The 27,008-nt window shown below is 39.9% G+C and overlaps 1 protein-coding gene across 12 annotated transcripts in view; it reads left to right on the top strand.

The window, feature by feature from the left end:
* GRIP1 (glutamate receptor interacting protein 1) overlaps window positions 1-27,008 on the top strand; it is a 710,594-nt gene that overhangs the window by 472,734 nt on the left and 210,852 nt on the right. For all 12 annotated transcript variants that reach the window (XM_064377313.1, XM_064377312.1, XM_064377311.1 and 9 more), the window contains exon 2: window positions 3,180-3,260. In XM_064377313.1, coding sequence (XP_064233383.1) covers window positions 3,180-3,260 — 81 coding nt within the window. The remainder of the gene's footprint in view (window positions 1-3,179; window positions 3,261-27,008) is intronic.

Here is a 27,008-nt window from a genome sequence, read left to right as displayed (position 1 = left end):
AACAAATGTGGAGGAAGGAAGAATGCGATTTATATACGCACAAAAAAGATTGGCTGTGTGGCTCAGGCTCATTTTCAAAGACTTCACTGTAGCAATTAACTTATACCATACAACGTCTCTGCTGGTACAGTGTGCCCAATCACTCACTCCTGTGACACAGCAACATGTGGACCCAATGACCTATGAAATATTATTGTCTATCCAAAAGGAAATAAAGAAGAAAGAACCTGGGACTAAGAATTTAAGAAATTCCATCTAGACTCAATTTAGATGTGTGTCCTTCTATAAATTTGTCTTTCTGGGCCTCAGTTCCATTTATAATGAAAGAGTGATCTAGATTATCCCTTATAAGCATGAAATTCTAGGGATGTATCTCTAAAGCTGCATTAAGGGACACAAGAGAAGATAGAAGCCTCCATAGCTCTCCATGACTTTATGCTGAGGGATTATAAATACACCCTGGACATCCTTGTCCTTTAGTATCCTCCTGTGGAGCTATCAGCCACAGATTCATTCAGTGTCTTTCCTCCATTTCTATTTTCAAACAAGTTTGAACCAAGAGTTGACTTTCAGTGAATCACATCAAGAGAGCTGGTGTTCATTCTGTGATGGGTAGCTTTTTATAAAAGGCCACAGTGCCTCTAAGGTATTTAAAATAAAGAGACATTCTTAAGGAAAGTCTCCTAAAAACTGTTTTATTGTGCCATGCTGCTCTGCTGCTCTGCTCTCCTTAATGCTCGTGATCAATGTTGCCAAGCCTCTGCCTCCCTTCCATTAGGAATTATTGCTTTCACACTGATTGGCTTTGCCATGATTGGCTTTGGCAATCAGAGTGAAAGCAATAACACTGCTTAAACAACATTAGATAACACTGAACTTTTTCATTCTGGTCCTTTAACCAATGCAAAATTTGGCTTCCAGATAATTCTTTACTTTTGCCTGTGCTCAGTAAGGTCACTCTTAATACTGGGAGCAGGAGTGGAGGTTGGGGGTGGTGATGAAGAGGCTGGCCAGGTGGTCATCTATAATTCACTTTCAACCTTTTAAGGATGTGCTCAACTAGACAATCTCAGTTCTAAATCAAGAAAGTTGTTTTGAAATATAAATGAGAAAGCCATTTTACCAGAGTTGACTACTTAAATTCTAAGGAAATAATTCCTTAAAAGAGAGCATCAAGTGCAGATAACCCCAGTGTCTCCTGGGAAATCTCTTATTGCCCTTTACAAAAATCCAACACTGGATTCAACTCAAGACTTTAATTGGCTGGAATCTTGACAAATCTAAAACTGAGGAAAGCTTTTAGGCTTCCAAGATGCCATACCTAAGCCTGGTGGTTGTGATTATTTCCTGGCTCAGTGCTCTATGCTCGTAAATATACCATTTCAAAGTTTCGGACAATGAAAAGAAATACATTTTTAAAAAAGTCTTATAAGAATCCCAAGTTTTAATACATAGTACATTTGTTTTAGAAGGTGCTAAATGAAGCATATTGCCTGTTTATTAAATTAACACTATGAGACAAGCACTCAAATATTCAAGTGACAATGGTGGGGCAAAGGAGACATTTATAGTGTAATGTTTGCATTTTGTAAGTTGTTTTGTGGGTTTTGATTATACTCAAAATGGTGTTTGCAAAGAGAAGAGTCGAAAACCTAAGATACCACTTCTAAAGCAAAAATGATAATATTGATTGGTTTGGTGTCTGAAAGTTCGTAGTTTATGGTTGGAAGAATATAAAGAATTGTGTGACAAATATAAACATGAAACAGCATGACTTCTGTTTTTTAAGTTAATTGCTACTTACAGCAGTGTTAATCTTTTCCTTTTGTCATTGCTTATAAAGACCTTGTTAGTTTTATGAAGAAATCATAAATCATTTCAAACCAGAAGTTCATCCTAGAGAGGAAATGAGTTTCTCAATTTTGAAACACAAAGCATTTAGTTGGGAGAATTAATGTTCTCAGATGATAAAGTCTTGTTCCGAATAAATTCTTGTTATATTTAATAGTTGGTCATGCACAATATGATTCCTTTAAATTCTTTAACAATTTCCTGCTATTACAAAATGGTAACAACAATAATACATCTTATAGTGTGGCCAGCATGTCATTTAGGTTATCTAGCTTGACTGAATATGCTAGATAATTATTTTACATTCTATTTACTCAAGCCATGTACATCTTATCCTTAAAATTTTTAAAGTTATTACTCAGATGTGTCTTTTACTTTTTATAAATGCCCCATTCCAATTAGGAAAAATTGCCCCTTTCTATTTTAACCTTAATATTTGCCATCCTAGATCACTACTCCTTTATTCCTAGCCAGATAAAATCCTTTCCTAGGTTAAAAAAAAATCACCTTACTTAGCACTGAATGGACCCATTGTCTCCATGATCTTGTCACCTCTTGTTTTAATCATTCAGCTTCTTGCCTAACTCTCACAGCTACATTAAGCTTTAGACTTCTGTCTTCACAGTTGCTCTTTTAATAATTCTGCAAGTTATTTTCATCTCTTTCTAAAAGAGCACAAACCAGATCATTGCAATATGTGTCTTCTTTTGCCAAACCATCGTTCCTTCCCTATTCTCAACCTAACTTCCTCTGGTCTTTCCTCTGAACATCTCTGTCCCTCTGCTTTGCACTGGCTGCCAGTTCACACTCCCAGGAGGAACCTACTAACTCTGAGTGTCTTTATTTCCCTTGCAATACTAACACTCTGTCATCTGCTTATCTAAAATATTACTTTTCTTTTTATTTTCTTTATTCTTCTACCTGATTATTCTTAGTGCCTACTGAGCCATTTTATTTCTTCTTTGTCTTTGTTACACCTATTCACTGGTACTTATTTATCCATGAATGTAGGTGACAAACAATTTGTATACTGTACTTGCATACTTCTTACCATTTTATAAACATCTTCATGAGCACTAGAGCTTTTGATCCTGACAACCCTAAGAGGTAGATGAAAATTTTATCCCTTTTTTATAAGGGAAGAAACATAATCACAACATTTTCAAAGATTTATCCCACAGTTAGCCAAGTTTAGGAACCAGACCTACCAACACTTTCCACTGTACTATACCACTTTTCTCTCGCAGAAGGATTGCAATCCATTAAAAATCTTCACTGCATTAGAAACTGGATGGAAATTAACCAAACGCTTCATTGTACCTTTGCAGATGAGAGTCCCTACACTAAATCCGCCAGCCAGACAAAGCCGCCTGATGGAGCATTGGCTGTGAGGAGACAGAGCATCCCAGGTTAGACCAGACTGTTGGATTTTTCAGCTGTTTTACTTTTGAATCCTGTTATTTGGTGATCCTAAATAATTCCAACTTGGTAAACTAACTAACTAAATAAATAATGTTATTTCACAGAGTATAGATTAAATTCTATTCCACTTGTTCAAACAATATTCATAAAAGCTAGACTTTGGAAAACCTTGCCAACTTGTGAGAATTCATCTTGTGATTCATCATTGTAAAATCCTTTGCGAAATGACTTGAATTTGTATCAACTCTCACTCATTTACTTACTATCATCTCTGTTTTCAGGGGATGACTTTCACAATAGCATCCGTTTCTTTACTGAGCCATAGCTGGCATAAATAAGGGACTCACAATTGCTGCAATAGATCGTGTATGCTGAATGCCAGATTACTCCTTTCTTCTCATCTCTTTGAACCTCAACTTGCTTCCATTGGATAACTCTTGTAAAATTTTGTAACTTTTGTTTACTTAGGAAAGTGTGATTTATATTTTTGTAGTACAATGAGTGATATCTATGTTTCTCCAGCAAAACATTTTGAAGAAATATCTTTAAACATCTTTACCCCAAAACTTTTATATTTTGAAGCTTTGATTTGCAAATGACACAAAAACATGTAAGTTCTGAAATTAAAGGGGAAAGGAAATTCAAAATGTTATTCAAACCATCTAAACTACGTAATTCATGGAAAAATTCCTTGTAGAAGCAATTGTACTTAGAAGGGTTAAAAGCATTAGTGCATCTAAGCATTTATTTAAAATGATGTATAATAAATTTTATACAAGCAAACTGACTAGAGCTAAACCTTAGCTACAGGATTTTAGAGTACAACAGTTTTAGCAATTCAGGAGAAACAAGTGGTGTTTCCTACATTATGTGGAATGGTTTGGCAAATGTGTCAGTGAAAGAAAGAATTTTCCATTTGAATAAATAGCAAGATGAATCCCGTTTGTGAGTAACCCTCTTCATGATTATTCTTTATTTTTATAAATATTTCAGGTGGTTATTTTTACTCTTATTCCAAAGGCTTAGATTCATTTTGAAAGTACAGGACTTATGAAGACACATATTATGAATATGTTACATATCCTTGTTTTGGTGCTTTGAAGCAGTTAGAATTCTGCAATTGGATGGCATCACCCAGTGCTGAGATTTCTTCTATTTCATCCTATAAAACATCATTTTTCATGCTGGTCACATTTAGAAAAACTATTACAGTCAGCTCTGGACTGTGTTATCTGCTTTCTCCTTGTCAGTGTTAAAAACTATCCCAAGTTTGAAGTTCAAGAATATCAGTTACCCATCAATTCATTCTAGGCTGCTCTCCATTCACTGGTACTCAGTATTCCTCTGTTGGGAAGAAGCAAGAGACTTCCCATTGTCATTACAACTCTATGGAATACTCAGCAAATATCCTATTATATCAGTGTTTTCTTTTCATGAGTTCTCTAGTGCCACATTCTAAATGACAATACATTCAAAGGCCTTCCTTTTTCTTTAAGTCGTTAAGTAGTTTTTTAAGTTACGTGATAAATACACAGAATTGGTTCATCATAATCCTTAGTTTGTGGTACACATTATTCTTCATCATGAATTTTCCCTTTTTTTTCCCTTTATGTTAGATTTAAAAGTCCCTGGAATCATTAACTTTTGGTAAGCTTTACAAGATATTTTCCTGGAGCTTGACCATTGATAAAACCCTTTTTGTTCATCTCTCTTAAGGTAGGGGCCGGAGGTATTAAAAGTGTACAGAATATTCTTAGACGTTTAGAACAGCTAAAGAAAATAGATTGCACCAGCCAGAGGGCTAAGAAACCAAATGGTTGATAGCAGATTATTACTTAATAGTATCTTAAGGAGAGAATTAACAAACTTCTTGGAAACTGCTTCCTGACTGACTAATGACTCATGAAGTTCTGATCCCTTACTGTCTTACTTAAAAGTACCTATGAACTCTTGTTCTGGCAAAAAGAAGGGAGTATCCTCAGATCTTTGGCCAAGAAGTAACTTAAAGAGAGGTAAAACCCAACATCCAGAAGTCTTGACCAATTACCTACCATCTCCACTTTTGCCCCCACTAAGTCCATGAGAGGGAGAAAAATGTACAAAGGAAAAGGCCAAGTAAATGTATCCTCTTTATTATTCACCAGAGCTTTAGCTGAAAAATCTTGAAGTGGTCTCCTGATGGGCTAAGTTGGACCATATAAAGCTGTAAGAGCCAGAATTCAGGAGAGTCCAATCTTTTGGCTTCCCTGGGCCATATTGGAAGAAGAATTGCCTTGGGCCACACATAAAATACACTAACACTAACGATAGCTGATGAACTAAAAAAGAAAAAAGAAAACACACACACAAAGATCTTATAATGTTTTAAAAACATTTACGAATTTGTGTTGGGTTGCATTCAAATCCGTCCTGGGCCGTATTACAAGCCTATGGACTGTGGTTTGGACAAACTTGAGGTAGATGGAAGTTTACAGTCTTAGTCTCCTTCTCCTGTGCTCACTCTCAATCCTGCTTCTCTCAAGGTAATGTTTAACATCCGGTAGCACAGAAAGATGCTTCTAGAGAAATGCGCACCAATGAAAAGAAGCCTTAAAGGAGAGCTTGACTAATGCACTAGTTTCTGACCTTCTCAATGCAGAGGCACCTTCCAAGTAAAATGCAGCTCCAGGATCATTGACCTACGCCAGCTGCTGGGGAGTAAGCAAACACAAGGAGTAGCTGAAATGTTAGCAGAGCTATGGCTTTTGCCCACATCGTCCCTAAAGCTTCACTTTCAGTGGTCCAAAGATGGTGATTAGATTTGACGATTCATATTAGCACTTTCTCTGATGAATAGGGTGAAATGTAGTGGAAAAAGAGTGTGAAGTAGCAGAAGGTATCTTAAGCTTCTCTATCTAAGTTTTATGATATTTTAAGCTGTTCTTTGAAACTTATTCTATAAATGTAGATCTGGTGCTTCTTGAAGTGAACATTTATATACATACACAGACAGATTTCTTAACATGGACTCTACTATTCAATGACTAGAACAGAGTAACTTTTAACAATTCTGTCTGAAACAGATAAATTTGAATGTTAATAGAATCATAATTTCCTTTTATTCATGTCAAAATCCATGACTCCTAAATAAACTCAGAATAATTACAGCAATTATTTTATAATCACAAGCCAAATACATGTCTTTCATTAAATGCCAGTTCTAACCGTAAATTCTTTTATCACCCTCCTTTCCTCTTCCTGAAAAATGAAATTGATTAAACACTCTTAGGAGCAAAATGCATTTGCTTTGGATAAAGGCAAAATACATTATTCATGTTATTTGCGAACTTGTCATTTTAATCATGTCTCATAGGGCATAAAATGTAAGAATAAAAGATTTTTTAGTCTTTCATAAGGTATTATGAAATTTTTGATAATGATGATAGTAAAAAATGACATGAGTGTCCCTATAACACCAAAGTTTAAGTTTATATTAGAGACAATATTCAATTAAAAACATTAGGGAGATGTATTTTCAATCTCATTTCTGCCCATTAGTTTTCAAAAATAAATTCCAAGGACAAAGGTATTTAGAACTAACAGATTCTACCATATATCAATGTCTGTTAAAAAGAATCTGTTGATCTGATTCTCCTTTATTTGACAGATTACTGGTAAAATGAAGTTTGACACTTGAAGAGTTTGTCCAAATCATTAGAGTAAATCTGTAGAAACCTTGAGTTTGACATATTTTGCAATAATTTGTGGCCTGCCCACTTAGAGATGAAGCATTAAACCATGTCTGTCTCACATTTGTGAGGGGAAGACAGGATACTACACTTGGCCTCGAAGCCTATTACTTATTTGACTTGCCTCCTCTTTCTGTATAGGACATCTTTCCTTGCTATGTCAGTTTTGACTAATTGCCCAAAGAATTCTGGACAATTGACAAATGCAGGAAACTGTCAAATATTCATAAGTGTTACATTTCTAAACTTTAGTGCATGCAAGAAAATTTTCTTAAATCTGCATCCAGAATAATGCCATGAACATTTGCTTGGGATTTTTTTTCCTCTCCTAGAATGTAAGAAAAAAACTCTTATCAATTTTGTCATAAGGGAATAAAGTTTACATCAGTCTTTCTTGCTGCTCACATTTACATATTTGGAAGCGGGCTGTAAAAATATGAAGCTGAGAGTTTGAAATGTCCAGTAGTCCAAGATGTATACAGTCAAGCTGGTTAGAATACATTCAGGAACGGTTAACATCTATTGAACAATCAAAGTCTGGAAAATAATCCCCATAATACCATACCCTTGACACCAGGGAGGAGCTGGTAACCTTAAATTAAGGGGCATCAACAGGAATTTTTAGGTTCTGCCCTCTCTGTTCCACTGTTCCATATTTTTCCTGTCTTTGTTACTCATATAATTGGATGCTTCATTTGTGTAAATTTTCATTATTACAGAAGATATATAATGTGACTTTTACACTAGGACTTTACAGTTATACCACTGTTCAGGTGCATAAATGCCTAGTTCTGCTTAATCTGGTTAGTTCTACTATTGAGCGCCTCCAAAAAAAAAAAATGAGTGAGGCTAGATGCAGTGGCTCACACCTGTAATCTCAGAACTTTGGGAGGTAGAGGCAAGTGGATTTCTTGAGCTTGGGAGTTCCAACCTGGGCACTGTGGTGAAACTCTGTCTCTACAAAAAATATGAAAATCAGCTGGGCATGGTGGCATGCACCTGCAGTCCCAGCTACTAAGGACATTCAGGTGGGAGGACTGCCTGAGCCAGGAAATCAAGGCTGCAGTGAGTCATGATTGCACCACTGTTCTCCAGCCTGGTTGACAGAGTAAGACCCTCTCTCAAAAAGTAAAAAAAATAAAACAAAAAAATGAGTTCATCTCAGGGATGAGAAACCAAAGTCAGTTAAATCAAGCAAGTATTAAACGTCATACAAAGTACGGGGTTGCTGTCCAAAGACACTAAGGCAGAATCTGCTATTAATGAGACATGACCAACATGGGGAAAATACCAAGGGAAAAGCACCTTTGTGCTCAGTAAGTCTGTCCCTGCATCCTAGAAAGTGTCCCAGTGGGCCAAAGTGATGACAGTGAGAACTAAGGTCCAAGGTGTACTCTGCCAAAGCCACTCAGTATTAGCCTGAAGAAAGAACCTAAAATTAATTATGTTTACCAGTGTTAAAATTACTGAATATTTAAGAAAGTAGATAAATTACATTGCTTCTTTAGAGATAAGTTTCTACCATTATAAAGTCAAGACTGACAGCATTGCAAATGTACCTGAGATTCTGCCCCCTCCAGTATCTTGTTTTGTTTTCCATAGTAGTTATCACTATCTTAAATCAACCAATAAATTTATTATTTTTTTCTTTCTCAGTTTCTAATTAAAATGTAAGCTACAGGAGGGCAGGTACTCTATATGTCTTGTTCACCTGTAATCTCCAGTGCATAGAACAGTGCTTAGCAAATATTAGGTATTTGATTAATACTTGTGGAATGAATGAGTAAGCAAAAGTCAGCAGGTAGATTTTTCTCTGTGAGGAATCTGTGACCCTAAGACTGGCATACTTTCCTATTAATAAAAAGTGAAACAAGGTCTCTGTTGGCCACATGTTTTCTGTCTCATTGTATGCTGCAGCAAATATCTTCATTTGGTCTTAAAGCTGCACTCAACATGATATTTCCAAGGAAAATGTCTGCTTCCCAAGACTAATGAATGGTATCTAGGTCACCCAGAAGCTAGAGACTTTGAAAGGCCAGAGGTTCCCCCCAGCCTCATTTGTTTCTGTTTGACCAGAAAGTGTCTGTGCAGTCCTAAAACACCCAAGGAAAAAGTTAGAGCACCGTTTAATAGTAAAATTGACAAGATAAGAATGATTCATTCACATGTTCTGCTTGTAGAAAAGGGCTAAAAAATATGAGGAAAAAAGCTGGTCTATAAATAGAGCAATGTGGAGCAGAACATATTGCTTATTATGGCAGGTATACATTAAATATCTCCTCCAGAGAACTGATCCAGTTTGCTCTGTGGCTGAGAGTACATACTGAGTGCTCCTCAAATAGTACCAGGCAAAACCATCAGCTTGAGTTGTGTGTTCAGAGCTACAGCTTTCATTAGTGATTCAGAGAAACAACGGTCTATTATGTTTGAACATCTCTCATACCTTAGTAAACATTGGCTAAAATACAATAAAGTGGTGCATATGCAGCAAGTGATTTTTAAACAATAATTCTTGGAGCATGCAATTTAGGGGACTTTTTTTTGTAGTGACTGTGCTTTGCTATTTCCCAAACCCCTGTTTGAGAACTCCTGTGTTATAGGAGTGGTGGCGCACTTGGTCAGTGTTGTGCTCTGGGTACATGTAGTATTGGAGTGACTCCAACGACAGCTAGCAACAGCCTCCAGTGTCAGAAAAATTTTACAGGCCAACTGATGATATGTGCATAAGAGCTATAAGGAAAAAGTCTTTTCCCTCTATTCCTTTTGTACTGAAAAAAGTTAATTCTCCCACTCCTGGGTTTGGTAGACCTTCAACCTAGGGTTTTAAGTGACTTTAGAAAATTAGGCTGGGTGAAAGTTGTATGGCTTGATTGGCATTGAGGAAGGTGAAGAAGCATCTTACATAGTTTACTGTTGAATAGAGAACATGGGCCTATTAATACCCTTTTCTTTTCTATTGACCTTATATGACTCAGAACAGCTTCCTAAACTTCAGTTACTCACATGTTTTCTTCATGATTTTTGTTATATATTTGTTTTCCACCTATAGTATAATTAATATGATTTTTAGTAAGTTTAAATTGGTATATGTTTTTACTTAGGTTTATTGTAGGCTTTACTATCTGTGATTTTATATGCTAATCATATTTTTCTAATGAAAATAAATTTTTTTCTAACTCTAAACATGAAAAACAAAGGTTTCTGTGTCTCCTCAAATAATCTTGCATCCATCAATGTTTATGCACATCTACTTTGGGAAACACTGACTTGGCGAGATTCTTCTCTGAAGAAATGACTTTGACAACCACAAAACTTCACTTTGTCAGTAAGTAGTTGTTGATTTGTAGTGCAGAAACATGTCATCTGAATGAGAGTGAAAGGCTTTGGGGGCTTTCTGTTAACAAATGAAAAGAAACAAGAAAAGAGAAAGAGGAGGTTAAACAATATTATTACGCCAAAGCTTAGGGAATAACAAGAATGACATCACCATAGGAGCAACCTAACCCAGAAAGAATGTGTGAGAGAGAGGAGGTGAGGAAGGGGAATAATTATAAAAGTACTAGTTACCATTTATTTCATGCTAAGTTCCAAGTATTGGAATAGACATTTTTATGAATATTATTTCATTTCTTCCTCACAAATACCACCAGGAAGAAAATAAGTTTTATTAACTCCCCTCTTACACATGAGCAAACTGAAGTTGTTTATTTTTATTTTTATTTTTTGGGTAGGGAGTGGGGGCTGTGGACAGAGTCTTGTTCTGTCGCCAGGCTGGTGTGCAGTGACACAACCTTGGCTCACTGCAACCTCTGCCTCTCGAGTTCAAGCAATACTTCTGCCTCAGCCTCCTGAGTAGTTGGAATTACAGACTTGCACCACCACGCTCAGCTAATTTTTGCATTTTTAGTAGAGATGGGGTTTCACCTTGTTGGCCACGCTGGTCTTGAACTCCTGACCTGGTGATCTGCCCGCCTCAGCCTCCCAAAGTGCTGGGATTATAGGCATGAGCCATTGTGTCTGGCTAGCCAACTGAAGTTCTAAGAGCTAAAATAACTTGTCTAAATTCACAGGGCTAGAAAACAATGAGAATCCTTACTTAGAATGAAATGTGAAGACTGACTTCTTGAGCCCAATTGAGCCTCTGCTCAGAAGTATCCAGAAAGTCTCAGGTGAACAGAAGCCTCTGGATGTGGACGATCTCTGTCCATCCAAGTCGCAGACTCCATCTCAGTCCTCATTGACTAGAGTCCTAAATTAGAGGGGGTAAATGATTAGTGGCTTGGGGTCATAGGGCTGATGCCATTACCTCTCTGAGTAACTGAGCACCTAGGAGGAGCTGAGGAGCCAAATTACCAGGGCTTCAGGTTGTGTTACAGTTTCTTCCATACACTTAGGCTTTTCAGAGTTTTCCAGTCAAGGAAAAAAATTAAAATTGGCCAAGCAGGCTTTTAACTACTTCTTCTGAAACTGGTAACACCATCACTATGCTTTATGTTTCCCTTTTAAAACCACGGAATCATGCAAAGCTATAAGATACCAAGAAAATGAAATGAGTCACTGTGTTCTGTGGCATCAGTCTTTACTCACTGACTGCGATAATATCTATATATAAACATATAAAATATACATATGACAAATTATTTTGAAATCAAATATTCTTATACATTTCTAAAACCTATTACTGAGCTAGACATTTAACAGATGTTATATAGATTTCCTCTCCAAAATATGGATGGAAATACTTTACAGCACCTGACAAAGCTCTTTGCTCTCTTTAGGAGTTTAATTGCACCTCCGGAACCCCCCTGCCTTCTGCACGGAATGTAAACCACTGACACATTGATCCCTTGCCCTTCACCCATGCACACTCTCTGCATTCTCCTTTTTTCTCCGGCCCATCCTTTACTTGCATGCTACATTCATTATAACTAAAATGATCTCTCACTCTTTGATTCTGTGTTCCTCTAAACTGACCCTCATACATTTATTCAACATGTAATTATCCAACAGTTACTCGTTGAGCAGTCACTTTGTGCCAGGTACTGTTCCAGGTGCTAGGAATATAGATGGGAACCCAGCCTGTTAGCCTCTGTCCTCCTGGAGCTGGCAGACTAGCAGGGGAAACAGGCACTCAGCAAACACTGAATGTCTGGCCTAAGGTGAGGCTATTCTAAGTACAATAAAGGGAAATGAACTAGTGTGAGGAGTAGGGAGTGGTGGGGCAGAAAGTTATGGGCTCCATGCTCTGATAGAAAGTCTGAGGTCTCCATGGCCTCCAGAGACCAAGGTTGGCCCCCATAAGGTGGTGACTTTGGAGTAAGCCTGAAATGAGTTGTGAACCATATAATGGTCTGAACAAGAGGATTCTAGGCCAAAAGAAGAGCAAATGCAAAGTCGCTGAAGTCAGAACAACAAGCCTGGGTTTTAAAGAAACTAAGAGAAAGGCACTTCTGCTGACAAGTGAAATGAAACAAGAAAAGAGAAAGAGGAGGTTGAACAACATTATGCCAAACTGAACGACTAAGCATGGCCAGAAAGGGGGAAGCAAGGCTCAGGGTGTAAGGGATGAGTCTGGAGAAGAGACAAGGCTGCGTCCTACAGAGCTTTTAGGCCGTGGCAAGAGTTTGAATATTCTGAGCATGATAGGAAGCCACTGTAGGGATTAAGGTATTGTTGTAATTTCTTTTTTATTTGTTTAATTTCTCTAGCTGCCATAAGGAAAATAGACTTTAAGGAGACAAAAGTGGAAACAAGAAGACAAGTTAGCAGCCTGTACCAATTTCAGGCAAGAAATGATGGTGGCTTGGACTGGGAGGTGGAGGTGGAGGTGGAGGTAGTAAAAAATGGTCAAATTTTTAAGAAAGAACCCAAAGAACCTACTGACAAATTGGATATGGGATGAGAGAGGAAAAGAGAAGTCTGGGATAATTCCAAGGTGTTTGCTGTTAACAATTGGGTAAATACTGATGCCATTTACTGAAACAGAAAATAACCCAGGAAGAAATGGATCAGTGGAACAGGGGAAGGGGGAACTCGGAGAAGAGCTTAGGTGGAGATAGAAATTTTGAAGTTCTAAGTTTGTAAATGGTATTTACACCCATGGGAGTGGGTGACAGGTCATCTAGGTAGTACAGATAGATTGAGATGAGGTCCAAGGTTTAAGCCTGGGGCATACCAAGCCTCAGGAGTTGGCAGTGATAGACGATTTAGCATAAGGTATGAAGAAACAAAAGCAAGGATGATTAGAACCAGGAAAATGTAATGCTCTGGAATCCATGTTAGGAACCACATGTCACTAAAGAGGGACAGAAAAACGAGGTCAAATATTGATGACGAGATGAATGAGAATTGACCATAAGATTCTGTAAGAAAGGAGGTTTGGTGACCTTGACAAAAATAGATTCAGTGAAAAGGTGGGAGTAAAAGCCTGATTTGAATGGGTTGAGGTGAGGATAGGACTTGAGTAACAGGCAGAGAATGTGGACAACTCTAAAGAGAGTTTCTCTATCAAAGGGATCAGAGAAATGGGAGAGCAGCCAGAGTGAGCATGTGGTCAAGGAGGACTTTAAAATATATACATAAGAGAGGATGCAGCATGTTCATGTGCTGATGTGGCTGATCTAGTAGAACGAGAGAAAATCATGCAGGAGGGAGGGGATAAAAGCAAAAGCAGTCTTTGAAGAAACGGGGGTGCCTCCAGTGTGTATGAAGGGGTCAGCGGGAGGGAAGGCAGCATGGAAGGGCACAGAGGGAGGAGGGTGCTACAGTCCCTGCTGAGAAGATGTGTGAGTCATCTGATTGTGCTATTTCCTTAGTGAAGTAAGAGGTGAGGTCATCCACAGAGAGTATGGAGAGAAAGCCTTGGAGAGAGAGGAGGTATCATTTCAGTGACTGAAGTGGATTACCTAGGACACTATCAGAGGATTACCCTGCAGTGCAATATAGCCCTAACTAATATACCCCTCTTCCCTCTTACAAACCATACCTCCTCAAATGAAAAAGGGACAAATTAAACTTACCCTTCTAATGCTGATGCCCATGACATGCCCATATAGCATATTTCATTCCACTGGGTGCTCTCCTCTTAACTTCTCCCTTCCATAATCATTTCTTTTTACAAACACCCAGAATATTTTGTTTTATTTTAGACAGAGTTTCTCTCTCATTTTTCCAGCTGGAGTGCAATGGTGCAACCTCAGTTCATTGCAACCTCCGCCTCCTGGGTTCAAGCAATTGTCCTGCCTCAGCCTCCCGAGTAGCTGGGAATACAGGCATGCACCACCACACCCGGCTAATTTTGTATTTTTAGTACAGAAGGGGTTTTGCCATGTTGGTCACCCTGGTCTCAAACTCCTGACCTCAGGTGGTCTGCCCACCTCGGCCTCCCAAAGTGCTGGGATTACAGACGTGAGCAACCACGCCCAGCCCAGAATATTTTCTGTTTTTATTGAAGCTTTCAGCAGTTTCTCACACCCTGTTTTAAGTTACTCTGGAATTGTTTTCCTGGAATTGTAGACTTACCTTAATTTAAGGTGATAGTCCCTTAAGTTGAAGAAAATGTTTGTTTTGTTGGTCGGTTGGTTTGGAAACAGGATCTTGCTCTGTTAGCCAGGCTGGAGTGCAGTGGCATAACAATGGCTCACTGCGGTCTTGAGCTCCTGGGCTCAAGTCATCTTCTCACCTCAGCTTCCAAGTAGCAGAGACCACAGGCACATGCCACTGTGCCCACCTAATTATTTATTTACTTTTATTTTTTGTAGGTTCAGGGTCTTGCCGTGTTGTCCAGGATGGTCTTGAACTCCTGGGCTCAAGCAGTCCTCCCACCTCAGCCTCCCAAAGTACTGGGATTACAGACATGAGCCACTGCACCCAGCTGAAAATGTATCTTTATTAAAAATTCCCCCACAAAGTTTTGTCCAGTAGGGTTCATAGCAGGGTGTAGCCCATGTCTGTCAAATTAAAGAGATTCCTTTAATCACCTGCCTTAGGATCTCATAAATAGTATAAATCAACCCTTACACAATGATGAAATACAATGATAGTGCGGAACTCTCAGTGCTCTTACTGATCTTTCTCTAATAAACACCTAACCCACTACACATCATGCATGCCTCGCATACATGTATTTTCCCCTTTGTGTTCTACTTTCATTATTGGAAACTCTGTATCTAATTACTTCTGCTTCAGTATTTTTTGGCATAGGAAACTTACCATCTACAAAGTAGCCCCTGCTTTTTTACATCTCTGTTAAGCATTCCTTATGCTGATAGACTGAGCTTCCTGTCTTGAACTGCACTACCCACTGACTCTTCTAATTTTTCTGAACTTTCCGAAGGTCAGTCATTCAGGTATTTGAATATACCTACCATCTCTTCCTTGAGCTGCTGTTGTTGTTTAAACCAGATGAAATGTGTTCCTTCCTCCAGTTCTGCCTTATGTGACATGATTTTCATATGCTGCTAGTCTTTCTTTAGTTTGTCCGTGTTCTTTAGCATGGAGCAGCCCAAACTGGACACTTCGCTATGCTGTTGGTCTGAAAAGAACAGAGTTCAAGAAAACCATTAGCTTCCCTAATCTGGATGTAGTACTCAACCCAGATTATGATTGTATCTTTAAATTAAGTAATGATGTTTGCTTATATTAAACTTGCCATCAAGTAAAACATACAGAATATAAACTTATTCTTATGAATTGCTCTTAAAAGCTAGGTTTTCTCCCTTGAGTAGTAGCACTCTGTGTAATGCTGGGCAACTCTGTACTCTTCATTCTGTTTTCTGCACATTTATTTCTTTTTTTTTTTTTTTTGAGACGGAGTTTCGCTCTTGTTACCCAGGCTGGAGTGCAATGGCGCGATCTCGGATCACCGCAACCTCCGCCTCCTGGGTTCAGGCAATTCTCCTGCCTCAGCCTCCTGAGTAGCTGGGATTATAGGCACACGCCACCGTGCCCAGCTAATTTTCTGTATTTTTAGTAGAGACGGGGTTTCACCATGTTGACCAGGATGGTCTCGATCTCTTGACCTCGTGATCCACCCGCCTCGGCCTCCCAAAGTGCTGGGATTACAGGCTTGAGCCACCGCACCCGGCCCTGCACATTTATTTCTATTATATTCAGCCAGTAATATTTGAGAAGAGGAAAGGAGGAAGAGTGACCATCTGTTATGGACCAGAAATCGTGTCAGTCTTATTTGTTTAAAAAAGAGAGGTGTTATTCCTCTTTTGTGGAGGAAGAAATTAAGGCTGACAGAGGCTTAGGTAACTTGTCCACGTCTACCCAACAGGCTGATATTTGAGTTTAGGAGCACTTTAATTCAAAGGCTGTCTTCTTTCAGCTATGTACACAGCTCTCAAGTGAGTCAGCCTGTCTTTCCAACATGGTGAAATAGTCTCTATTCCTGATCATCACATATATCTACTACTCTTCTTAGCAATGAATTAGCTGCAAATCTGATAAGCATCAAATAGTGTTAAGAATTTTGAGCATAGCAGTACCAAGGACAGAGCCCTGCAGCATCCCTGCCAGAGATCTTGCCTTTCACCCATACATGCTGATTTTCAGGATTTGGGTATAATTTTCAGTCAGTTCACAGTAGTCCATCCTGTCTACAGGTTATTATGAGCGATTTTTCTAAAAGGCCCACTGAAATACTAAAATGTCACACCTAGTATATATTATCTTTCGATATGGTGGTGGTTTACCTGCCTTATTCTTCAGTGGTATAACAATCCTTTCTAAAATTTTGCCAGGACATATCCCAGAGGTCTAAGATTTCCAGCATCCTTCAATATAGAAAATAAGATGCTTGCTTATTCCAGCCTTTCAGCATATCTTTGATTTTTATCTTCATTTCACAGTGATGTTTATACATTCTTTTACTTCTCTGGCTTAACTTTATCTGACTCATTTATCTGACTCTAGAAACTTGAATATATTCTAAACAGCTAGGGCTTTCTTTTCTTTCTTTTTTTTTTTTTTTTGAGACAGAGTCTTGCTTGCTCTGTTGCCCAGGCTGGAGTGCAGTGGCACAATCTCAGCTCACTGCAACCTCCACCTCTGGAGTTCAAGCAATTCTCCTGCCTGAGCCTCTTGAGTAGCTGGGGTTACAGGTACGTGCCACCAAGCCCACCTAGTTTTTTATTTTTAGTAGAGATGGGGTTTCACCATGTTGGTCAGGCTGGTCTTGAACTCCTGACCTCGTGATCTGCCCACCTTGGCTTCCCAAAGTGCTGGGATTACAGGCGTGAGCCACCACACCCAGCCAGTGCATTCTTTTTTTTTTTTGAGACATAGTCTCACTCTGTCGCCAGGCTGGAGTGCAGTGGCACAATCTTGGCTCACTGCAACCTCCACCTCCCGGGTTCAAGCAATTTTCCTGTCTCAGCCTCCCGAGTAGCTGGGACTACAGGCACGCGCCACCATGCCCAGCTAATTTTTGTATTTTTAGTAGAGACTGGGTTTCACCATGTTGGCCATATGATGGTCTTAATCTCTTGACCTCATGATCCACCCTCCTCAGACTCCCAAAGTGCTGGGATTACACAGTGCATTCTTTTTAATATCATTTTGCCTACCTTTGACATACATTTTCTTTTAACCTTTAAGTCTATCCTTTCTACTTTGAGATTTTTCTCCATTAAGTCACTGGAGATATAGCGTTGTAATTGAGTAGCTCAGCATTTCACCTAAATGCTAAAAGTAACTTTATATCAGCTTCTACAAGCAGACACTTCTTGCCTGTGTTCTTCTTGTTTGGGACTAGAGAACTTGGAAAAATTCTTTAGTTGTCCTCGACACTTTTAGCTACCATTCTTGCAAGATAACATTGCCTGTAAGCTAATAAGGCCTATCCAGGATCTATTATTTCTAGGAGGCCAGATGAAGGTGGTTGTCATTATGATGGCAAGAACTCTTCTTCTGCTCTTTAGGCACAAGGAATGAAAGAAATGAAGTATTGGGAGTTTATAAAAAATGAAGTGGCGATTTCTGCTATAATTAACCCCAGGGGGGTTGCTTTTTCTCTTTCTCCCCTTCTTTGTGTTTTGTTAGTTTATGCCAAAAACGTTGACCTTTCACACTGCCCTCAAAGCCTTTCTGCCAGGGTTCGTGGCTACAGCTTTCAACCACACACACTCAGGAATCAATGGCCGCTTAGGAGGAACTCGGGAATGCAGCTCCGAGAGAAAGCACAGAGGGTGAGTGGACGCCGTATTTCCAGACTGATTTTTACTGCCCACAGACCAGGAGATTCACACGCAGAGAAGCCACACGGGTCGCCAGCGCTGCTGGCGCCGCTGGCTTGAACGGCGCAGCCGCTGGGCCGGCACCCTGAGGCAACGGCTCACTGTATAAAGTGAGAGAGTCTGAGTCCCCTATAAGCCAGCAAGGGGAGCTGAAACGGGGAGCCAGGCCAGCGCCACGAATCTCAGAGCCGCGGCTTTAGCCAACGCAGCGGCTCCGGAGGCAGATCAGATGAGACGGTGTCCCCTCTTACCCAGCAAGAAGACCTGAAACACAACTGAAACCGGGACGGTCCAGCTCTGTGGAGGAGGGGCGTTCTCCATAGGCACCCTGCTGTTCTGTACCAAGGCAATCCGCCACTACAGAGACTCCGTCACTACAGGGGCGGGCCAACATAGCGGAAGCAGTTCTAACTACACCCAGAAGTTCACACGGAAGCTGGGTGGAGCCCACAGCAGCTTAGCGAAGCCTCTGCAACCTGAGTGTGACTAGGCTGCCACCTTGTGGGCAGGGAAAACAGCAACCGCACAGGGGAACATCATAAAACAGTAACTCCCTGGGACAGAACACCTCGGGGGAAGAGCAGGGGGTTTATGAGTTCTGCCACAGCAGACTTAAAATTACCAAAAGCAGAAAGACAACAACTACAAAGTCAGCAGGTGGAAAAATCCACAAAGATGGGAAGAAACCAGCACAAAAAGGATGAAACCACCCAAAACCAGAACACTTCTCCTCCTACAAGGGATCACAACTCCCCACCAGCAAGGGAACAAGACTGGACGGAGAATGAGTGTGATGAAATGACAGAATCAGCTTTCAGAAAGTGGATAATAAGAAACTTCCGTGAGCTAAAAGAACATGTTCTAACCCAATGCAAAGAAACTAAGAACCTTGAAAAAAGACTTGACGAAATGCTAACAAGAATGGACAACTTAGAGAGGAATATGAGCGAATTGATGGAGCTGAAAAACACAACACGAGAACTTCGTGAAGCATGCACAAGTTTCAACAGCCGAATTGACCAAGCAGAAGAAAGGATATCAGAGGTCGAAGATCAACTCAATGAAATAAAACGAGAAGGCAAGATTAGAGAAAACAGGGTAAAAAGGAATGAACAAAGTCAACAAGAAATATGGGACTATGTGAAAAGACCTAATCTACGTTTGATAGGTGTACCTGAATGTGACGAAGAGAATGCATCCAAGCTGGAAAATACTCTTCAGGATATTATCCAAGAAAACTTCCCCAACCTAACAAGGCAGGCTGAGATTCAAGTCCAGGAAATACAGAGAACACCACAAAGATACTCCTCTAGAAGAGCAACCCCAAGACACATAATCATCAGATTCACCAGGGTTGAAATGAAGGAGAAAATACTAAGGGCAGCCAGAGAGAAAGGTCGGGTTACCCACAAAGGGAAGCCCATCAGACTCACTGCAGATCTCTCAGCAGAAACCCTACAGGCCAGAAGAGAGTGGGGGCCGATATTCAACATCCTTAAGGAAAAGAACTTTCAACCCAGAATTTCGTATCCAGCCAAACTAAGCTTCATAAGTGAAGGAAAAATAAAATCCTTTGTGAACAAGCAAGAACTCACAGAGTTCATCACCACCAGACCAGCTCTACAAGAGCTCCTGAAGGAGGCACTACACATAGAAAAGAACAACCAGTACCAGCCACTCCAAAAACACACAAAAAGGTAAAGAGCATCAACACAATGAAGAATCTGCATCAACCAAAGGGCAAAACAGCCACCTAGCACCAAAATGACAGGATTGAATTCACACATAACAATATTAACCCTAAATGTAAACGGACTAAATGCCCCAATCAAAAGACACAGACTGGCAAATTGGATAAAAAGCCAAAACCCATCAGTGTGCTGTATCCAGGAAACCCATCTCGCATGCAAGGATACACAAAGGCTCAAAATAAAGGGATGGAGGAAGATTTACCAAGCAAATGGAGAGCAAAAAAAAGCAGGAGTTGCAATTCTCATCTCTGATAAAATAGACTTTAAAGCAACAAAGATCAAAAGAGACAAAGAAGGACATTACATAATGGTAAAAGGATCAATGCAGCAAGAAGAGCTAACGATCCTAAATATATATGCACCTAATACAGGAGCACCCAGATACATAAGGCAAGTTCTTAAAGACTTACAAAGAGACTTAGACTCCCACACAATAATAGTGGGAGACTTCAACACACCACTGTCAATATTAGACAGATCAACGAGACAGAAAATTAACAAGGATATCCAGGACTTGAACTCAGACCTGGAACAAGCAAACCTAATAGACATTTACAGAACTCTCCACCCCAAATCCACAGAATATACATTCTTCTCAGCACCACATCACACCTACTCTAAAATTGACCACATAATTGGAAGTAAATCACTCCTCAGCAAATGCAAAAGAACGGAAACCATAACTAACAGTCTCTCAGACCACAGTGCAATCAAGTTAGAACTCAGAATTCAGAAACCAACCCAGAACCGCACAGCCTCATGGAAAATGAACAACTTTCTCCTGAATGTTGACTGGATAAACAATGAAATGAAGGCAGAAATAAAGACATTCTTCGAAACCAACGAGAATGAAGACACCACATACCAGAATCTCTGGGACACATTTAAAGCAGTCTCTAGAGGAAAATATATAGCAATAAGTGCCCACATGAGAAGAAAGGAGAGATCTAAAATTGACACCCTATCGTCAAAATTGAAAGAGCTAGAGGAGCAAGATCAAAAAAACTCAAAACCTAGCAGAAGACAAGAAATAACTAAGATCAAAGCAGAATTGAAGGAGATAGAGACACGAAAAACCCTTCAAAAAATCAATAAATCCAGGAGCTGGTTTTTTGAAAAGATCAACAAAATAGACAGACCACTAGCCAGACTAATAAAAAAGAAAAGAGAGAATAACCAAATAGATGCAATAAAAAATGACAAAGGGGATATCACCACAGATTCTACAGAAATTCAAACCATCATCAGAGATTATTACAAACAACTCTATGCACATAAATTAGAAAACCTGGAGGAAATGGATAAATTCCTGGACAGCTGCCTCCTGCCAAGCCTAAACCAGGAAGAAGTCGAAACCCTGAATAGACCAATAACAAGGTCTGAAGTCGAGGCAGCAATTAAGAGCCTACCACCCAAAAAAAGCCCAGGCCCAGATGGGTTCACAGCCGAATTCTACCAGACATACAAAGAGGAACTGATACCATTCCTACTGAAACTATTCCAAATAATCCAAAAAGAGGGAATCCTTCCCAAATCATTTTATGAGACCAACATCATCCTAATACCAAAACCTGGCAGAGACTCAACAAGAAAAGAAAACTACAGGCCAATATCCATGATGAACATAGATGCAAAAATCTTCAATAAAATAATGGCAAGCCGATTACAACAGCTCATCAAAAAGCTTATCCACCATGATCAAGTAGGATTCATCCCGGGGATGCAAGGCTGGTTCAGTATACGCAAGTCTATAAATGTAATTCACCACATAAACAGAACCAAAGACAAAAACCACATGATTATCTCAATTGATGCAGAGAAGGCCTTCGACAAAATTCAACAGCCCTTTATGCTAAAAACCCTCAATAAACTAGGTATCGATGGAACGTATCTCAAAATAATAAAAGCTATTTACGACAAACCGACAGCCAATATCATACTGAACGGGCAAAAACTGGAAGCATTCCCTTTGAAATCTGGCACTAGACAAGGATGCCCTCTCTCACCACTCCTATTCAATATAGTACTGGAAGTTCTAGCCAGAGCAATCAGGCAAGAAAAAGAAATAAAGGGTATTCAATTAGGAAAGGAGGAAGTCAAATTGTCTCTATTTGCAGACGACATGATTGTATATCTAGAAGACCCCCTCATCTCAGCCCAAAATCTCCTGAAACTGATAAGCAACTTCAGCAAAGTCTCAGGATACAAAATCAATGTGCAAAAATCACAAGCGTTCCTATACACCAATAACAGACTTAAAGAGAGCCAAATCAAGAACGAACTGCCATTCACAATCGCTACAAAGAGAATAAAATACCTAGGAATACAACTAACAAGGAATGTAAAGGACCTCTTCAAGGAGAACTACAAATCACTGCTCAACGAAATAAGAGAGGACACAAACAGATGGAGAAACATTCCATGTTCATGGTTAGGAAGAATTAATATCGTGAAAATGGCCATACTGCCCAAAGTAATATACAGATTCAATGCTATCCCCATCAAGCTACCAATGACCTTCTTCACAGAACTGGAAAAAACCACCTTAAACTTCATATGGAACCAAAAGAGAGCCCGCATAGCCAAGTCAATTCTAAGCAAAAAGAACAAAGCAGGAGGCATCACACTACCAGACATCAAACTCTACTACAAGGCTACAGTAATCAAAACAGCATGGTACTGGTACCAAAACAGAGATATAGACCAATGGAACAGAACAGAGGCATCGGAGGCAACACAACATATCTACAACCACCTGATCTTTGACAAACCTGATAAAAACAAGCAATGGGGAAAGGATTCCCTGTTCAATAAGTGGTGTTGGGAAAACTGGCTAGCCATATGCAGAAAGCAGAAAATGGACCCCTTCCTGACACCTTACACTAAAATTGACTCCAGATGGATTAAAGACTTAAACGTAAGACCTAACACCATAAAAACACTAGAAGGAAACCTAGGCAAAACCATTCAGGACATAGGAGTAGGCAAGGACTTCATGACCAAAACACCAAAAGCATTGGCAACAAAAGCCAAAATAGACAAATGGGACCTAATCAAACTCCACAGCTTCTGCACAGCAAAAGAAACAGTCAATAGAGTGAATCGGCAACCAACAGAATGGGAAAAAATTTTTGCAGCCTACCCATCTGACAAAGGGCTGATATCCAGAATTTACAACGAGCTAAAAAAGATTTACAAGAAAAAAACAAACAAGCCCATTCAAAAGTGGGCGAAGGACATGAACAGATACTTTACAAAAGAAGACATACATGAGGCCAACAAGCATATGAAAAAATGCTCATCATCACTGGCCATTAGAGAAATGCAAATCAAAACTACATTGAGATACCATCTCACACCAGTTAGAATGGCAATCATTAAAAAATCTGGAGACAACAGATGCTGGAGAGGATGTGGAGAAATAGGAACACTTTTACACTGTTGGTGGGAGTGTAAATTAGTTCAACCATTGTGGAAAACAGTGTGGCGATTCCTCAAGGACCTAGAAATAGAAATTCCATTTGACCCAGCAATCCCATTACTGGGCATATATCCAAAGGATTATAAATCGTTCTACTATAAGGACACATGCACACGAATGTTCATTGCAGCACAGTTTACAATAGCAAAGACCTGGAACCAACCCAAATGCCCATCGATGATAGACTGGACAGGAAAAATGTGGCACATATACACCATGGAATATTATGCAGCCATTAAAAACGAGGAGTTCGCGTCCTTTGTAGGGACATGGATGAACCTGGAAACCATCATTCTCAGCAAACTGACACAAGAACACAAAATCAAACACCACATGTTCTCACTCATAGGAGGGTGTTGAACAAGGAGAACACATGGACACAGGGAGGGGAGCACTATACATGGGGGTCTGTTGTGGGGGAGTGGGGGGGACAGCGGGGGGGGTGGGGAATTGGGGAGGGATAGCATGGGGAGAAATGCCAGATATGGGTGAAGGGGAGGAAGGCAGCAAATCACACTGCCACGTATGCACCTAAGCAACAACATTGCATGTTTTTCACATGTACCCCAAAACCTAAAATGCAATAAAAAAAAAAAAAAAAAAAAAAAAAATGAAGTGGCAAATATTTAAAATGCTGATTATATCAAGTGTTATCTACGATACCAAAAAATAGAAGCATTTCTAATTGTTCATAGGAATGTAAACTTTTTGGAAGATACATGGGTATCATCAATAAAAAATGTTTAAAAAAGTATGTTTTTCCAACATTTCTGGTAATATATCCTATAATAATACACTTGTGCACAAAGATGTAACTGTACTTGCTACTTATAAAATGTGGTGATATTTTAGAATCATACCAATCTGATAAAGGAATGCTTTGAAAAAATACGTAAGTAGACTTGACAACCACTGTTATCTTGAGTCACTGCCTCTGAGGAGAATGTCAGTTGGTTTGGAAGACGGTGGCACTGGTAATAGGAAGAGATCTCTCCCAACTTTGATTCACTGTTGAAAAGTGGCAATGGAGGCCAGGCATGGTGGCTCACACCTGTAATCCCAACATTTTGGGAGGCTGAAGCAGGCAGATCACCTGAAGTCAGAAGTTTGGGATATGCCTGGCCAACATGGTGAAACCCCGTTTCTACTAAAAATACAAAAAAAAAAAAAAAAAAATTAGCATGGTGGCAGGTGCCTGTAATCCCAGCTACTCAGGAGGATGAGGCACAAGAATCACTTGAACCCAGGAAGCGGAGTTGCTGTGAGCCAAGACTGTGCCACTGCACTCAAGCCTGGGTGACAAGAGAGAGACTCTGTCTCAAAAAACAAAAGAAAGAAAAGTGGGAATGGAGAGTTGCTTCAGTCAGCTGCAAGTGGACAAGTAGAGTGGAGTTGACCATGAAAGTGGGCAGGACTGGGTATAAAATATAACTGTATATCTGTACAGAGATGTATGTTGAAGCGTGTTAGTGAAATGTTGTAAACAACCTAAAATATCTATCAATAGAGGAATGGTCAAAGAAATTAGGATGTCATTTTTCTAAGAAGGCTTACAAAACTGTTAAAAGTATGAGGTAGACCTATAGGCCATGCCATGAAAAGATGTCCAAGAAATATTGGTATGTTGGAAAACAGCAAGTCATCTCGTGTTGTTCAATCCAATTTAGGTGAAATGTTAGTGTCTTAAGAGAGAATGAAAGGTTGGCACAAATTTTGACAGTGGTTTTTCCTCTGAAATGGCAGGAGTAGAAGGAGAGTGCAGAGGAGTGCCCTCAGGCTTTACCTCAAATCCTTATGTCTCATTGGAATCTTATACTAAAACGCATTTGTTTATTACCTGGGTAATTTTTTTAAAGCTGCTATAATGACAAGAAAGAGTATCAGTGAATGACCCAGCCCTGCAGATGAGGATGAAGACAAGGCATCTCTGCCAGCTGATACCACACAGAGCCAACAACCATATAAATATTTCTGCATGTGTCAAGAAGACCAGTTGCAAAAGAGAACAGCAAAAATAACTCACCAGTTTTGTCAGTAGGAGAAAATAGAAGATTTGGGGGAAAAAAAGATCAATAGTTTCAAGTATTTCAGCCCATATGGTAAAGGGATTATCCTGATCTCCATGATCATAGAGGAAGAACTAGAGCTCTCAGGCCAGAGGGCACCAACCAGCATGATCCCCCTCTCAGTAGGCACCGCCTAAACACAGATGCATCTTGCTTGTCTGGTGAATACTGGGAGGCAGCACCTGTTGCTTTTCACCCGATTTCACCTCCATACCCCGTACATGTGTGTCCCGCACAGCTTACTTCTTTCAGTTTCTCTGACTAGCACCTGCGTTTGGATGTTTGACTTGTGCTGTGAGGGTGAGCTATAGGGAATCATATTTGGAAGCAGCTTAAGGTAGAACTTTCTAAGACGTGCAGGAAGGCAGCACACCTGCCTGGTTAGGAACGCAGGCTCTGGAGCTAGCCTGCCTTATTTGAATGCCGGCCCTGCCACCTACTACTGTGTGGAATTAAGCTGGTTCCTTCAGTTTCATGCTTCCGTTTTCCCACTGTGTGAAATGAGAGTGTAATGAGGATTATATGAGTTAATACACATAAAGCATCTAAATTAGTTATCTATCACCGTGTAACAATATTACCACAAATTTAGCAGCTTAAAACAATACACGTTTATTATCCCACAGTTTCTGTGGGTCAAAATTCTAGACACTGCTTATCTGGTCCTTTTTGGGGTCTCATAAAACTGGAATCAAGGTGTCAAATAGGATTGCAGTCTCTGCTGAGTCTGTCTTGGGGAGGATCTACTTCCAGCCTCGCCCTGGTTGTTGGCAGAATTCAGTTCAGGGCTTTGGTTTCTTGCTGGCTGTCAGCTCCAGCCTCAAAGCCTACAAGGGAGACAAGGCTGTGAGCATGATGGGAGCTACAGTCTTATGTGCGTAGTCAGCATATATGTAACAACATGCATCTGGAAGCTTTGCCATATCTGCTGGTTAAAGACAAGCCACAGGTCATGCCTACACTCAAGAGAAGTGGACATCTAAAAGCAGTGAACAACAGGGATTAGGGATCATAGAGAACTGCCACAGGCACCGTCTTCCATGGCATACCAAGTCAGGCCTACTGCTTATAAAGCTCTTAATAAACATGAGTTATTATCCATGGAAGCTGTCAAAGAAGGCATAGGAGGCTTTCTGAGAGGATTAGTTTCTCACACTGGGGGGATTCAGATTGTTACTGGATGGAGACTGTAGACACATAGCAAAGAAAACCAAATGGAAATAGATGTTGAGCCAGGTAGCTCCTAAAGGTCACCTGAGATTATCCAGTCACCAGACAAGGTGAGCCAGCTGCCCCTCCTCCTTCAGCATTGTCCTGAGTTCATTGCTACTTTGTTTTTGCAAGCTATCTTTTTTCACTTTTGTCTGATTTCACCTGTGTAAAAATGGAAACTAGAACATCCCATATGATTTTCTCTGAGAATTCTGAGAGTTGCCCTGGTCCCTCATAGAATAGTCGTGCTTGGGCTG

Source organism: Aotus nancymaae, unplaced genomic scaffold (genome assembly GCF_030222135.1).
Source record: "Aotus nancymaae isolate 86718 unplaced genomic scaffold, 86718_ANA_hifiasm-v0.15.2.pri h1tg000016l, whole genome shotgun sequence".
Lineage (NCBI taxonomy): Eukaryota > Metazoa > Chordata > Mammalia > Primates > Aotidae > Aotus > Aotus nancymaae.
Note: the sequence above shows the minus strand (reverse complement) of the source record. Positions and strands in the feature narration are given on the sequence as shown.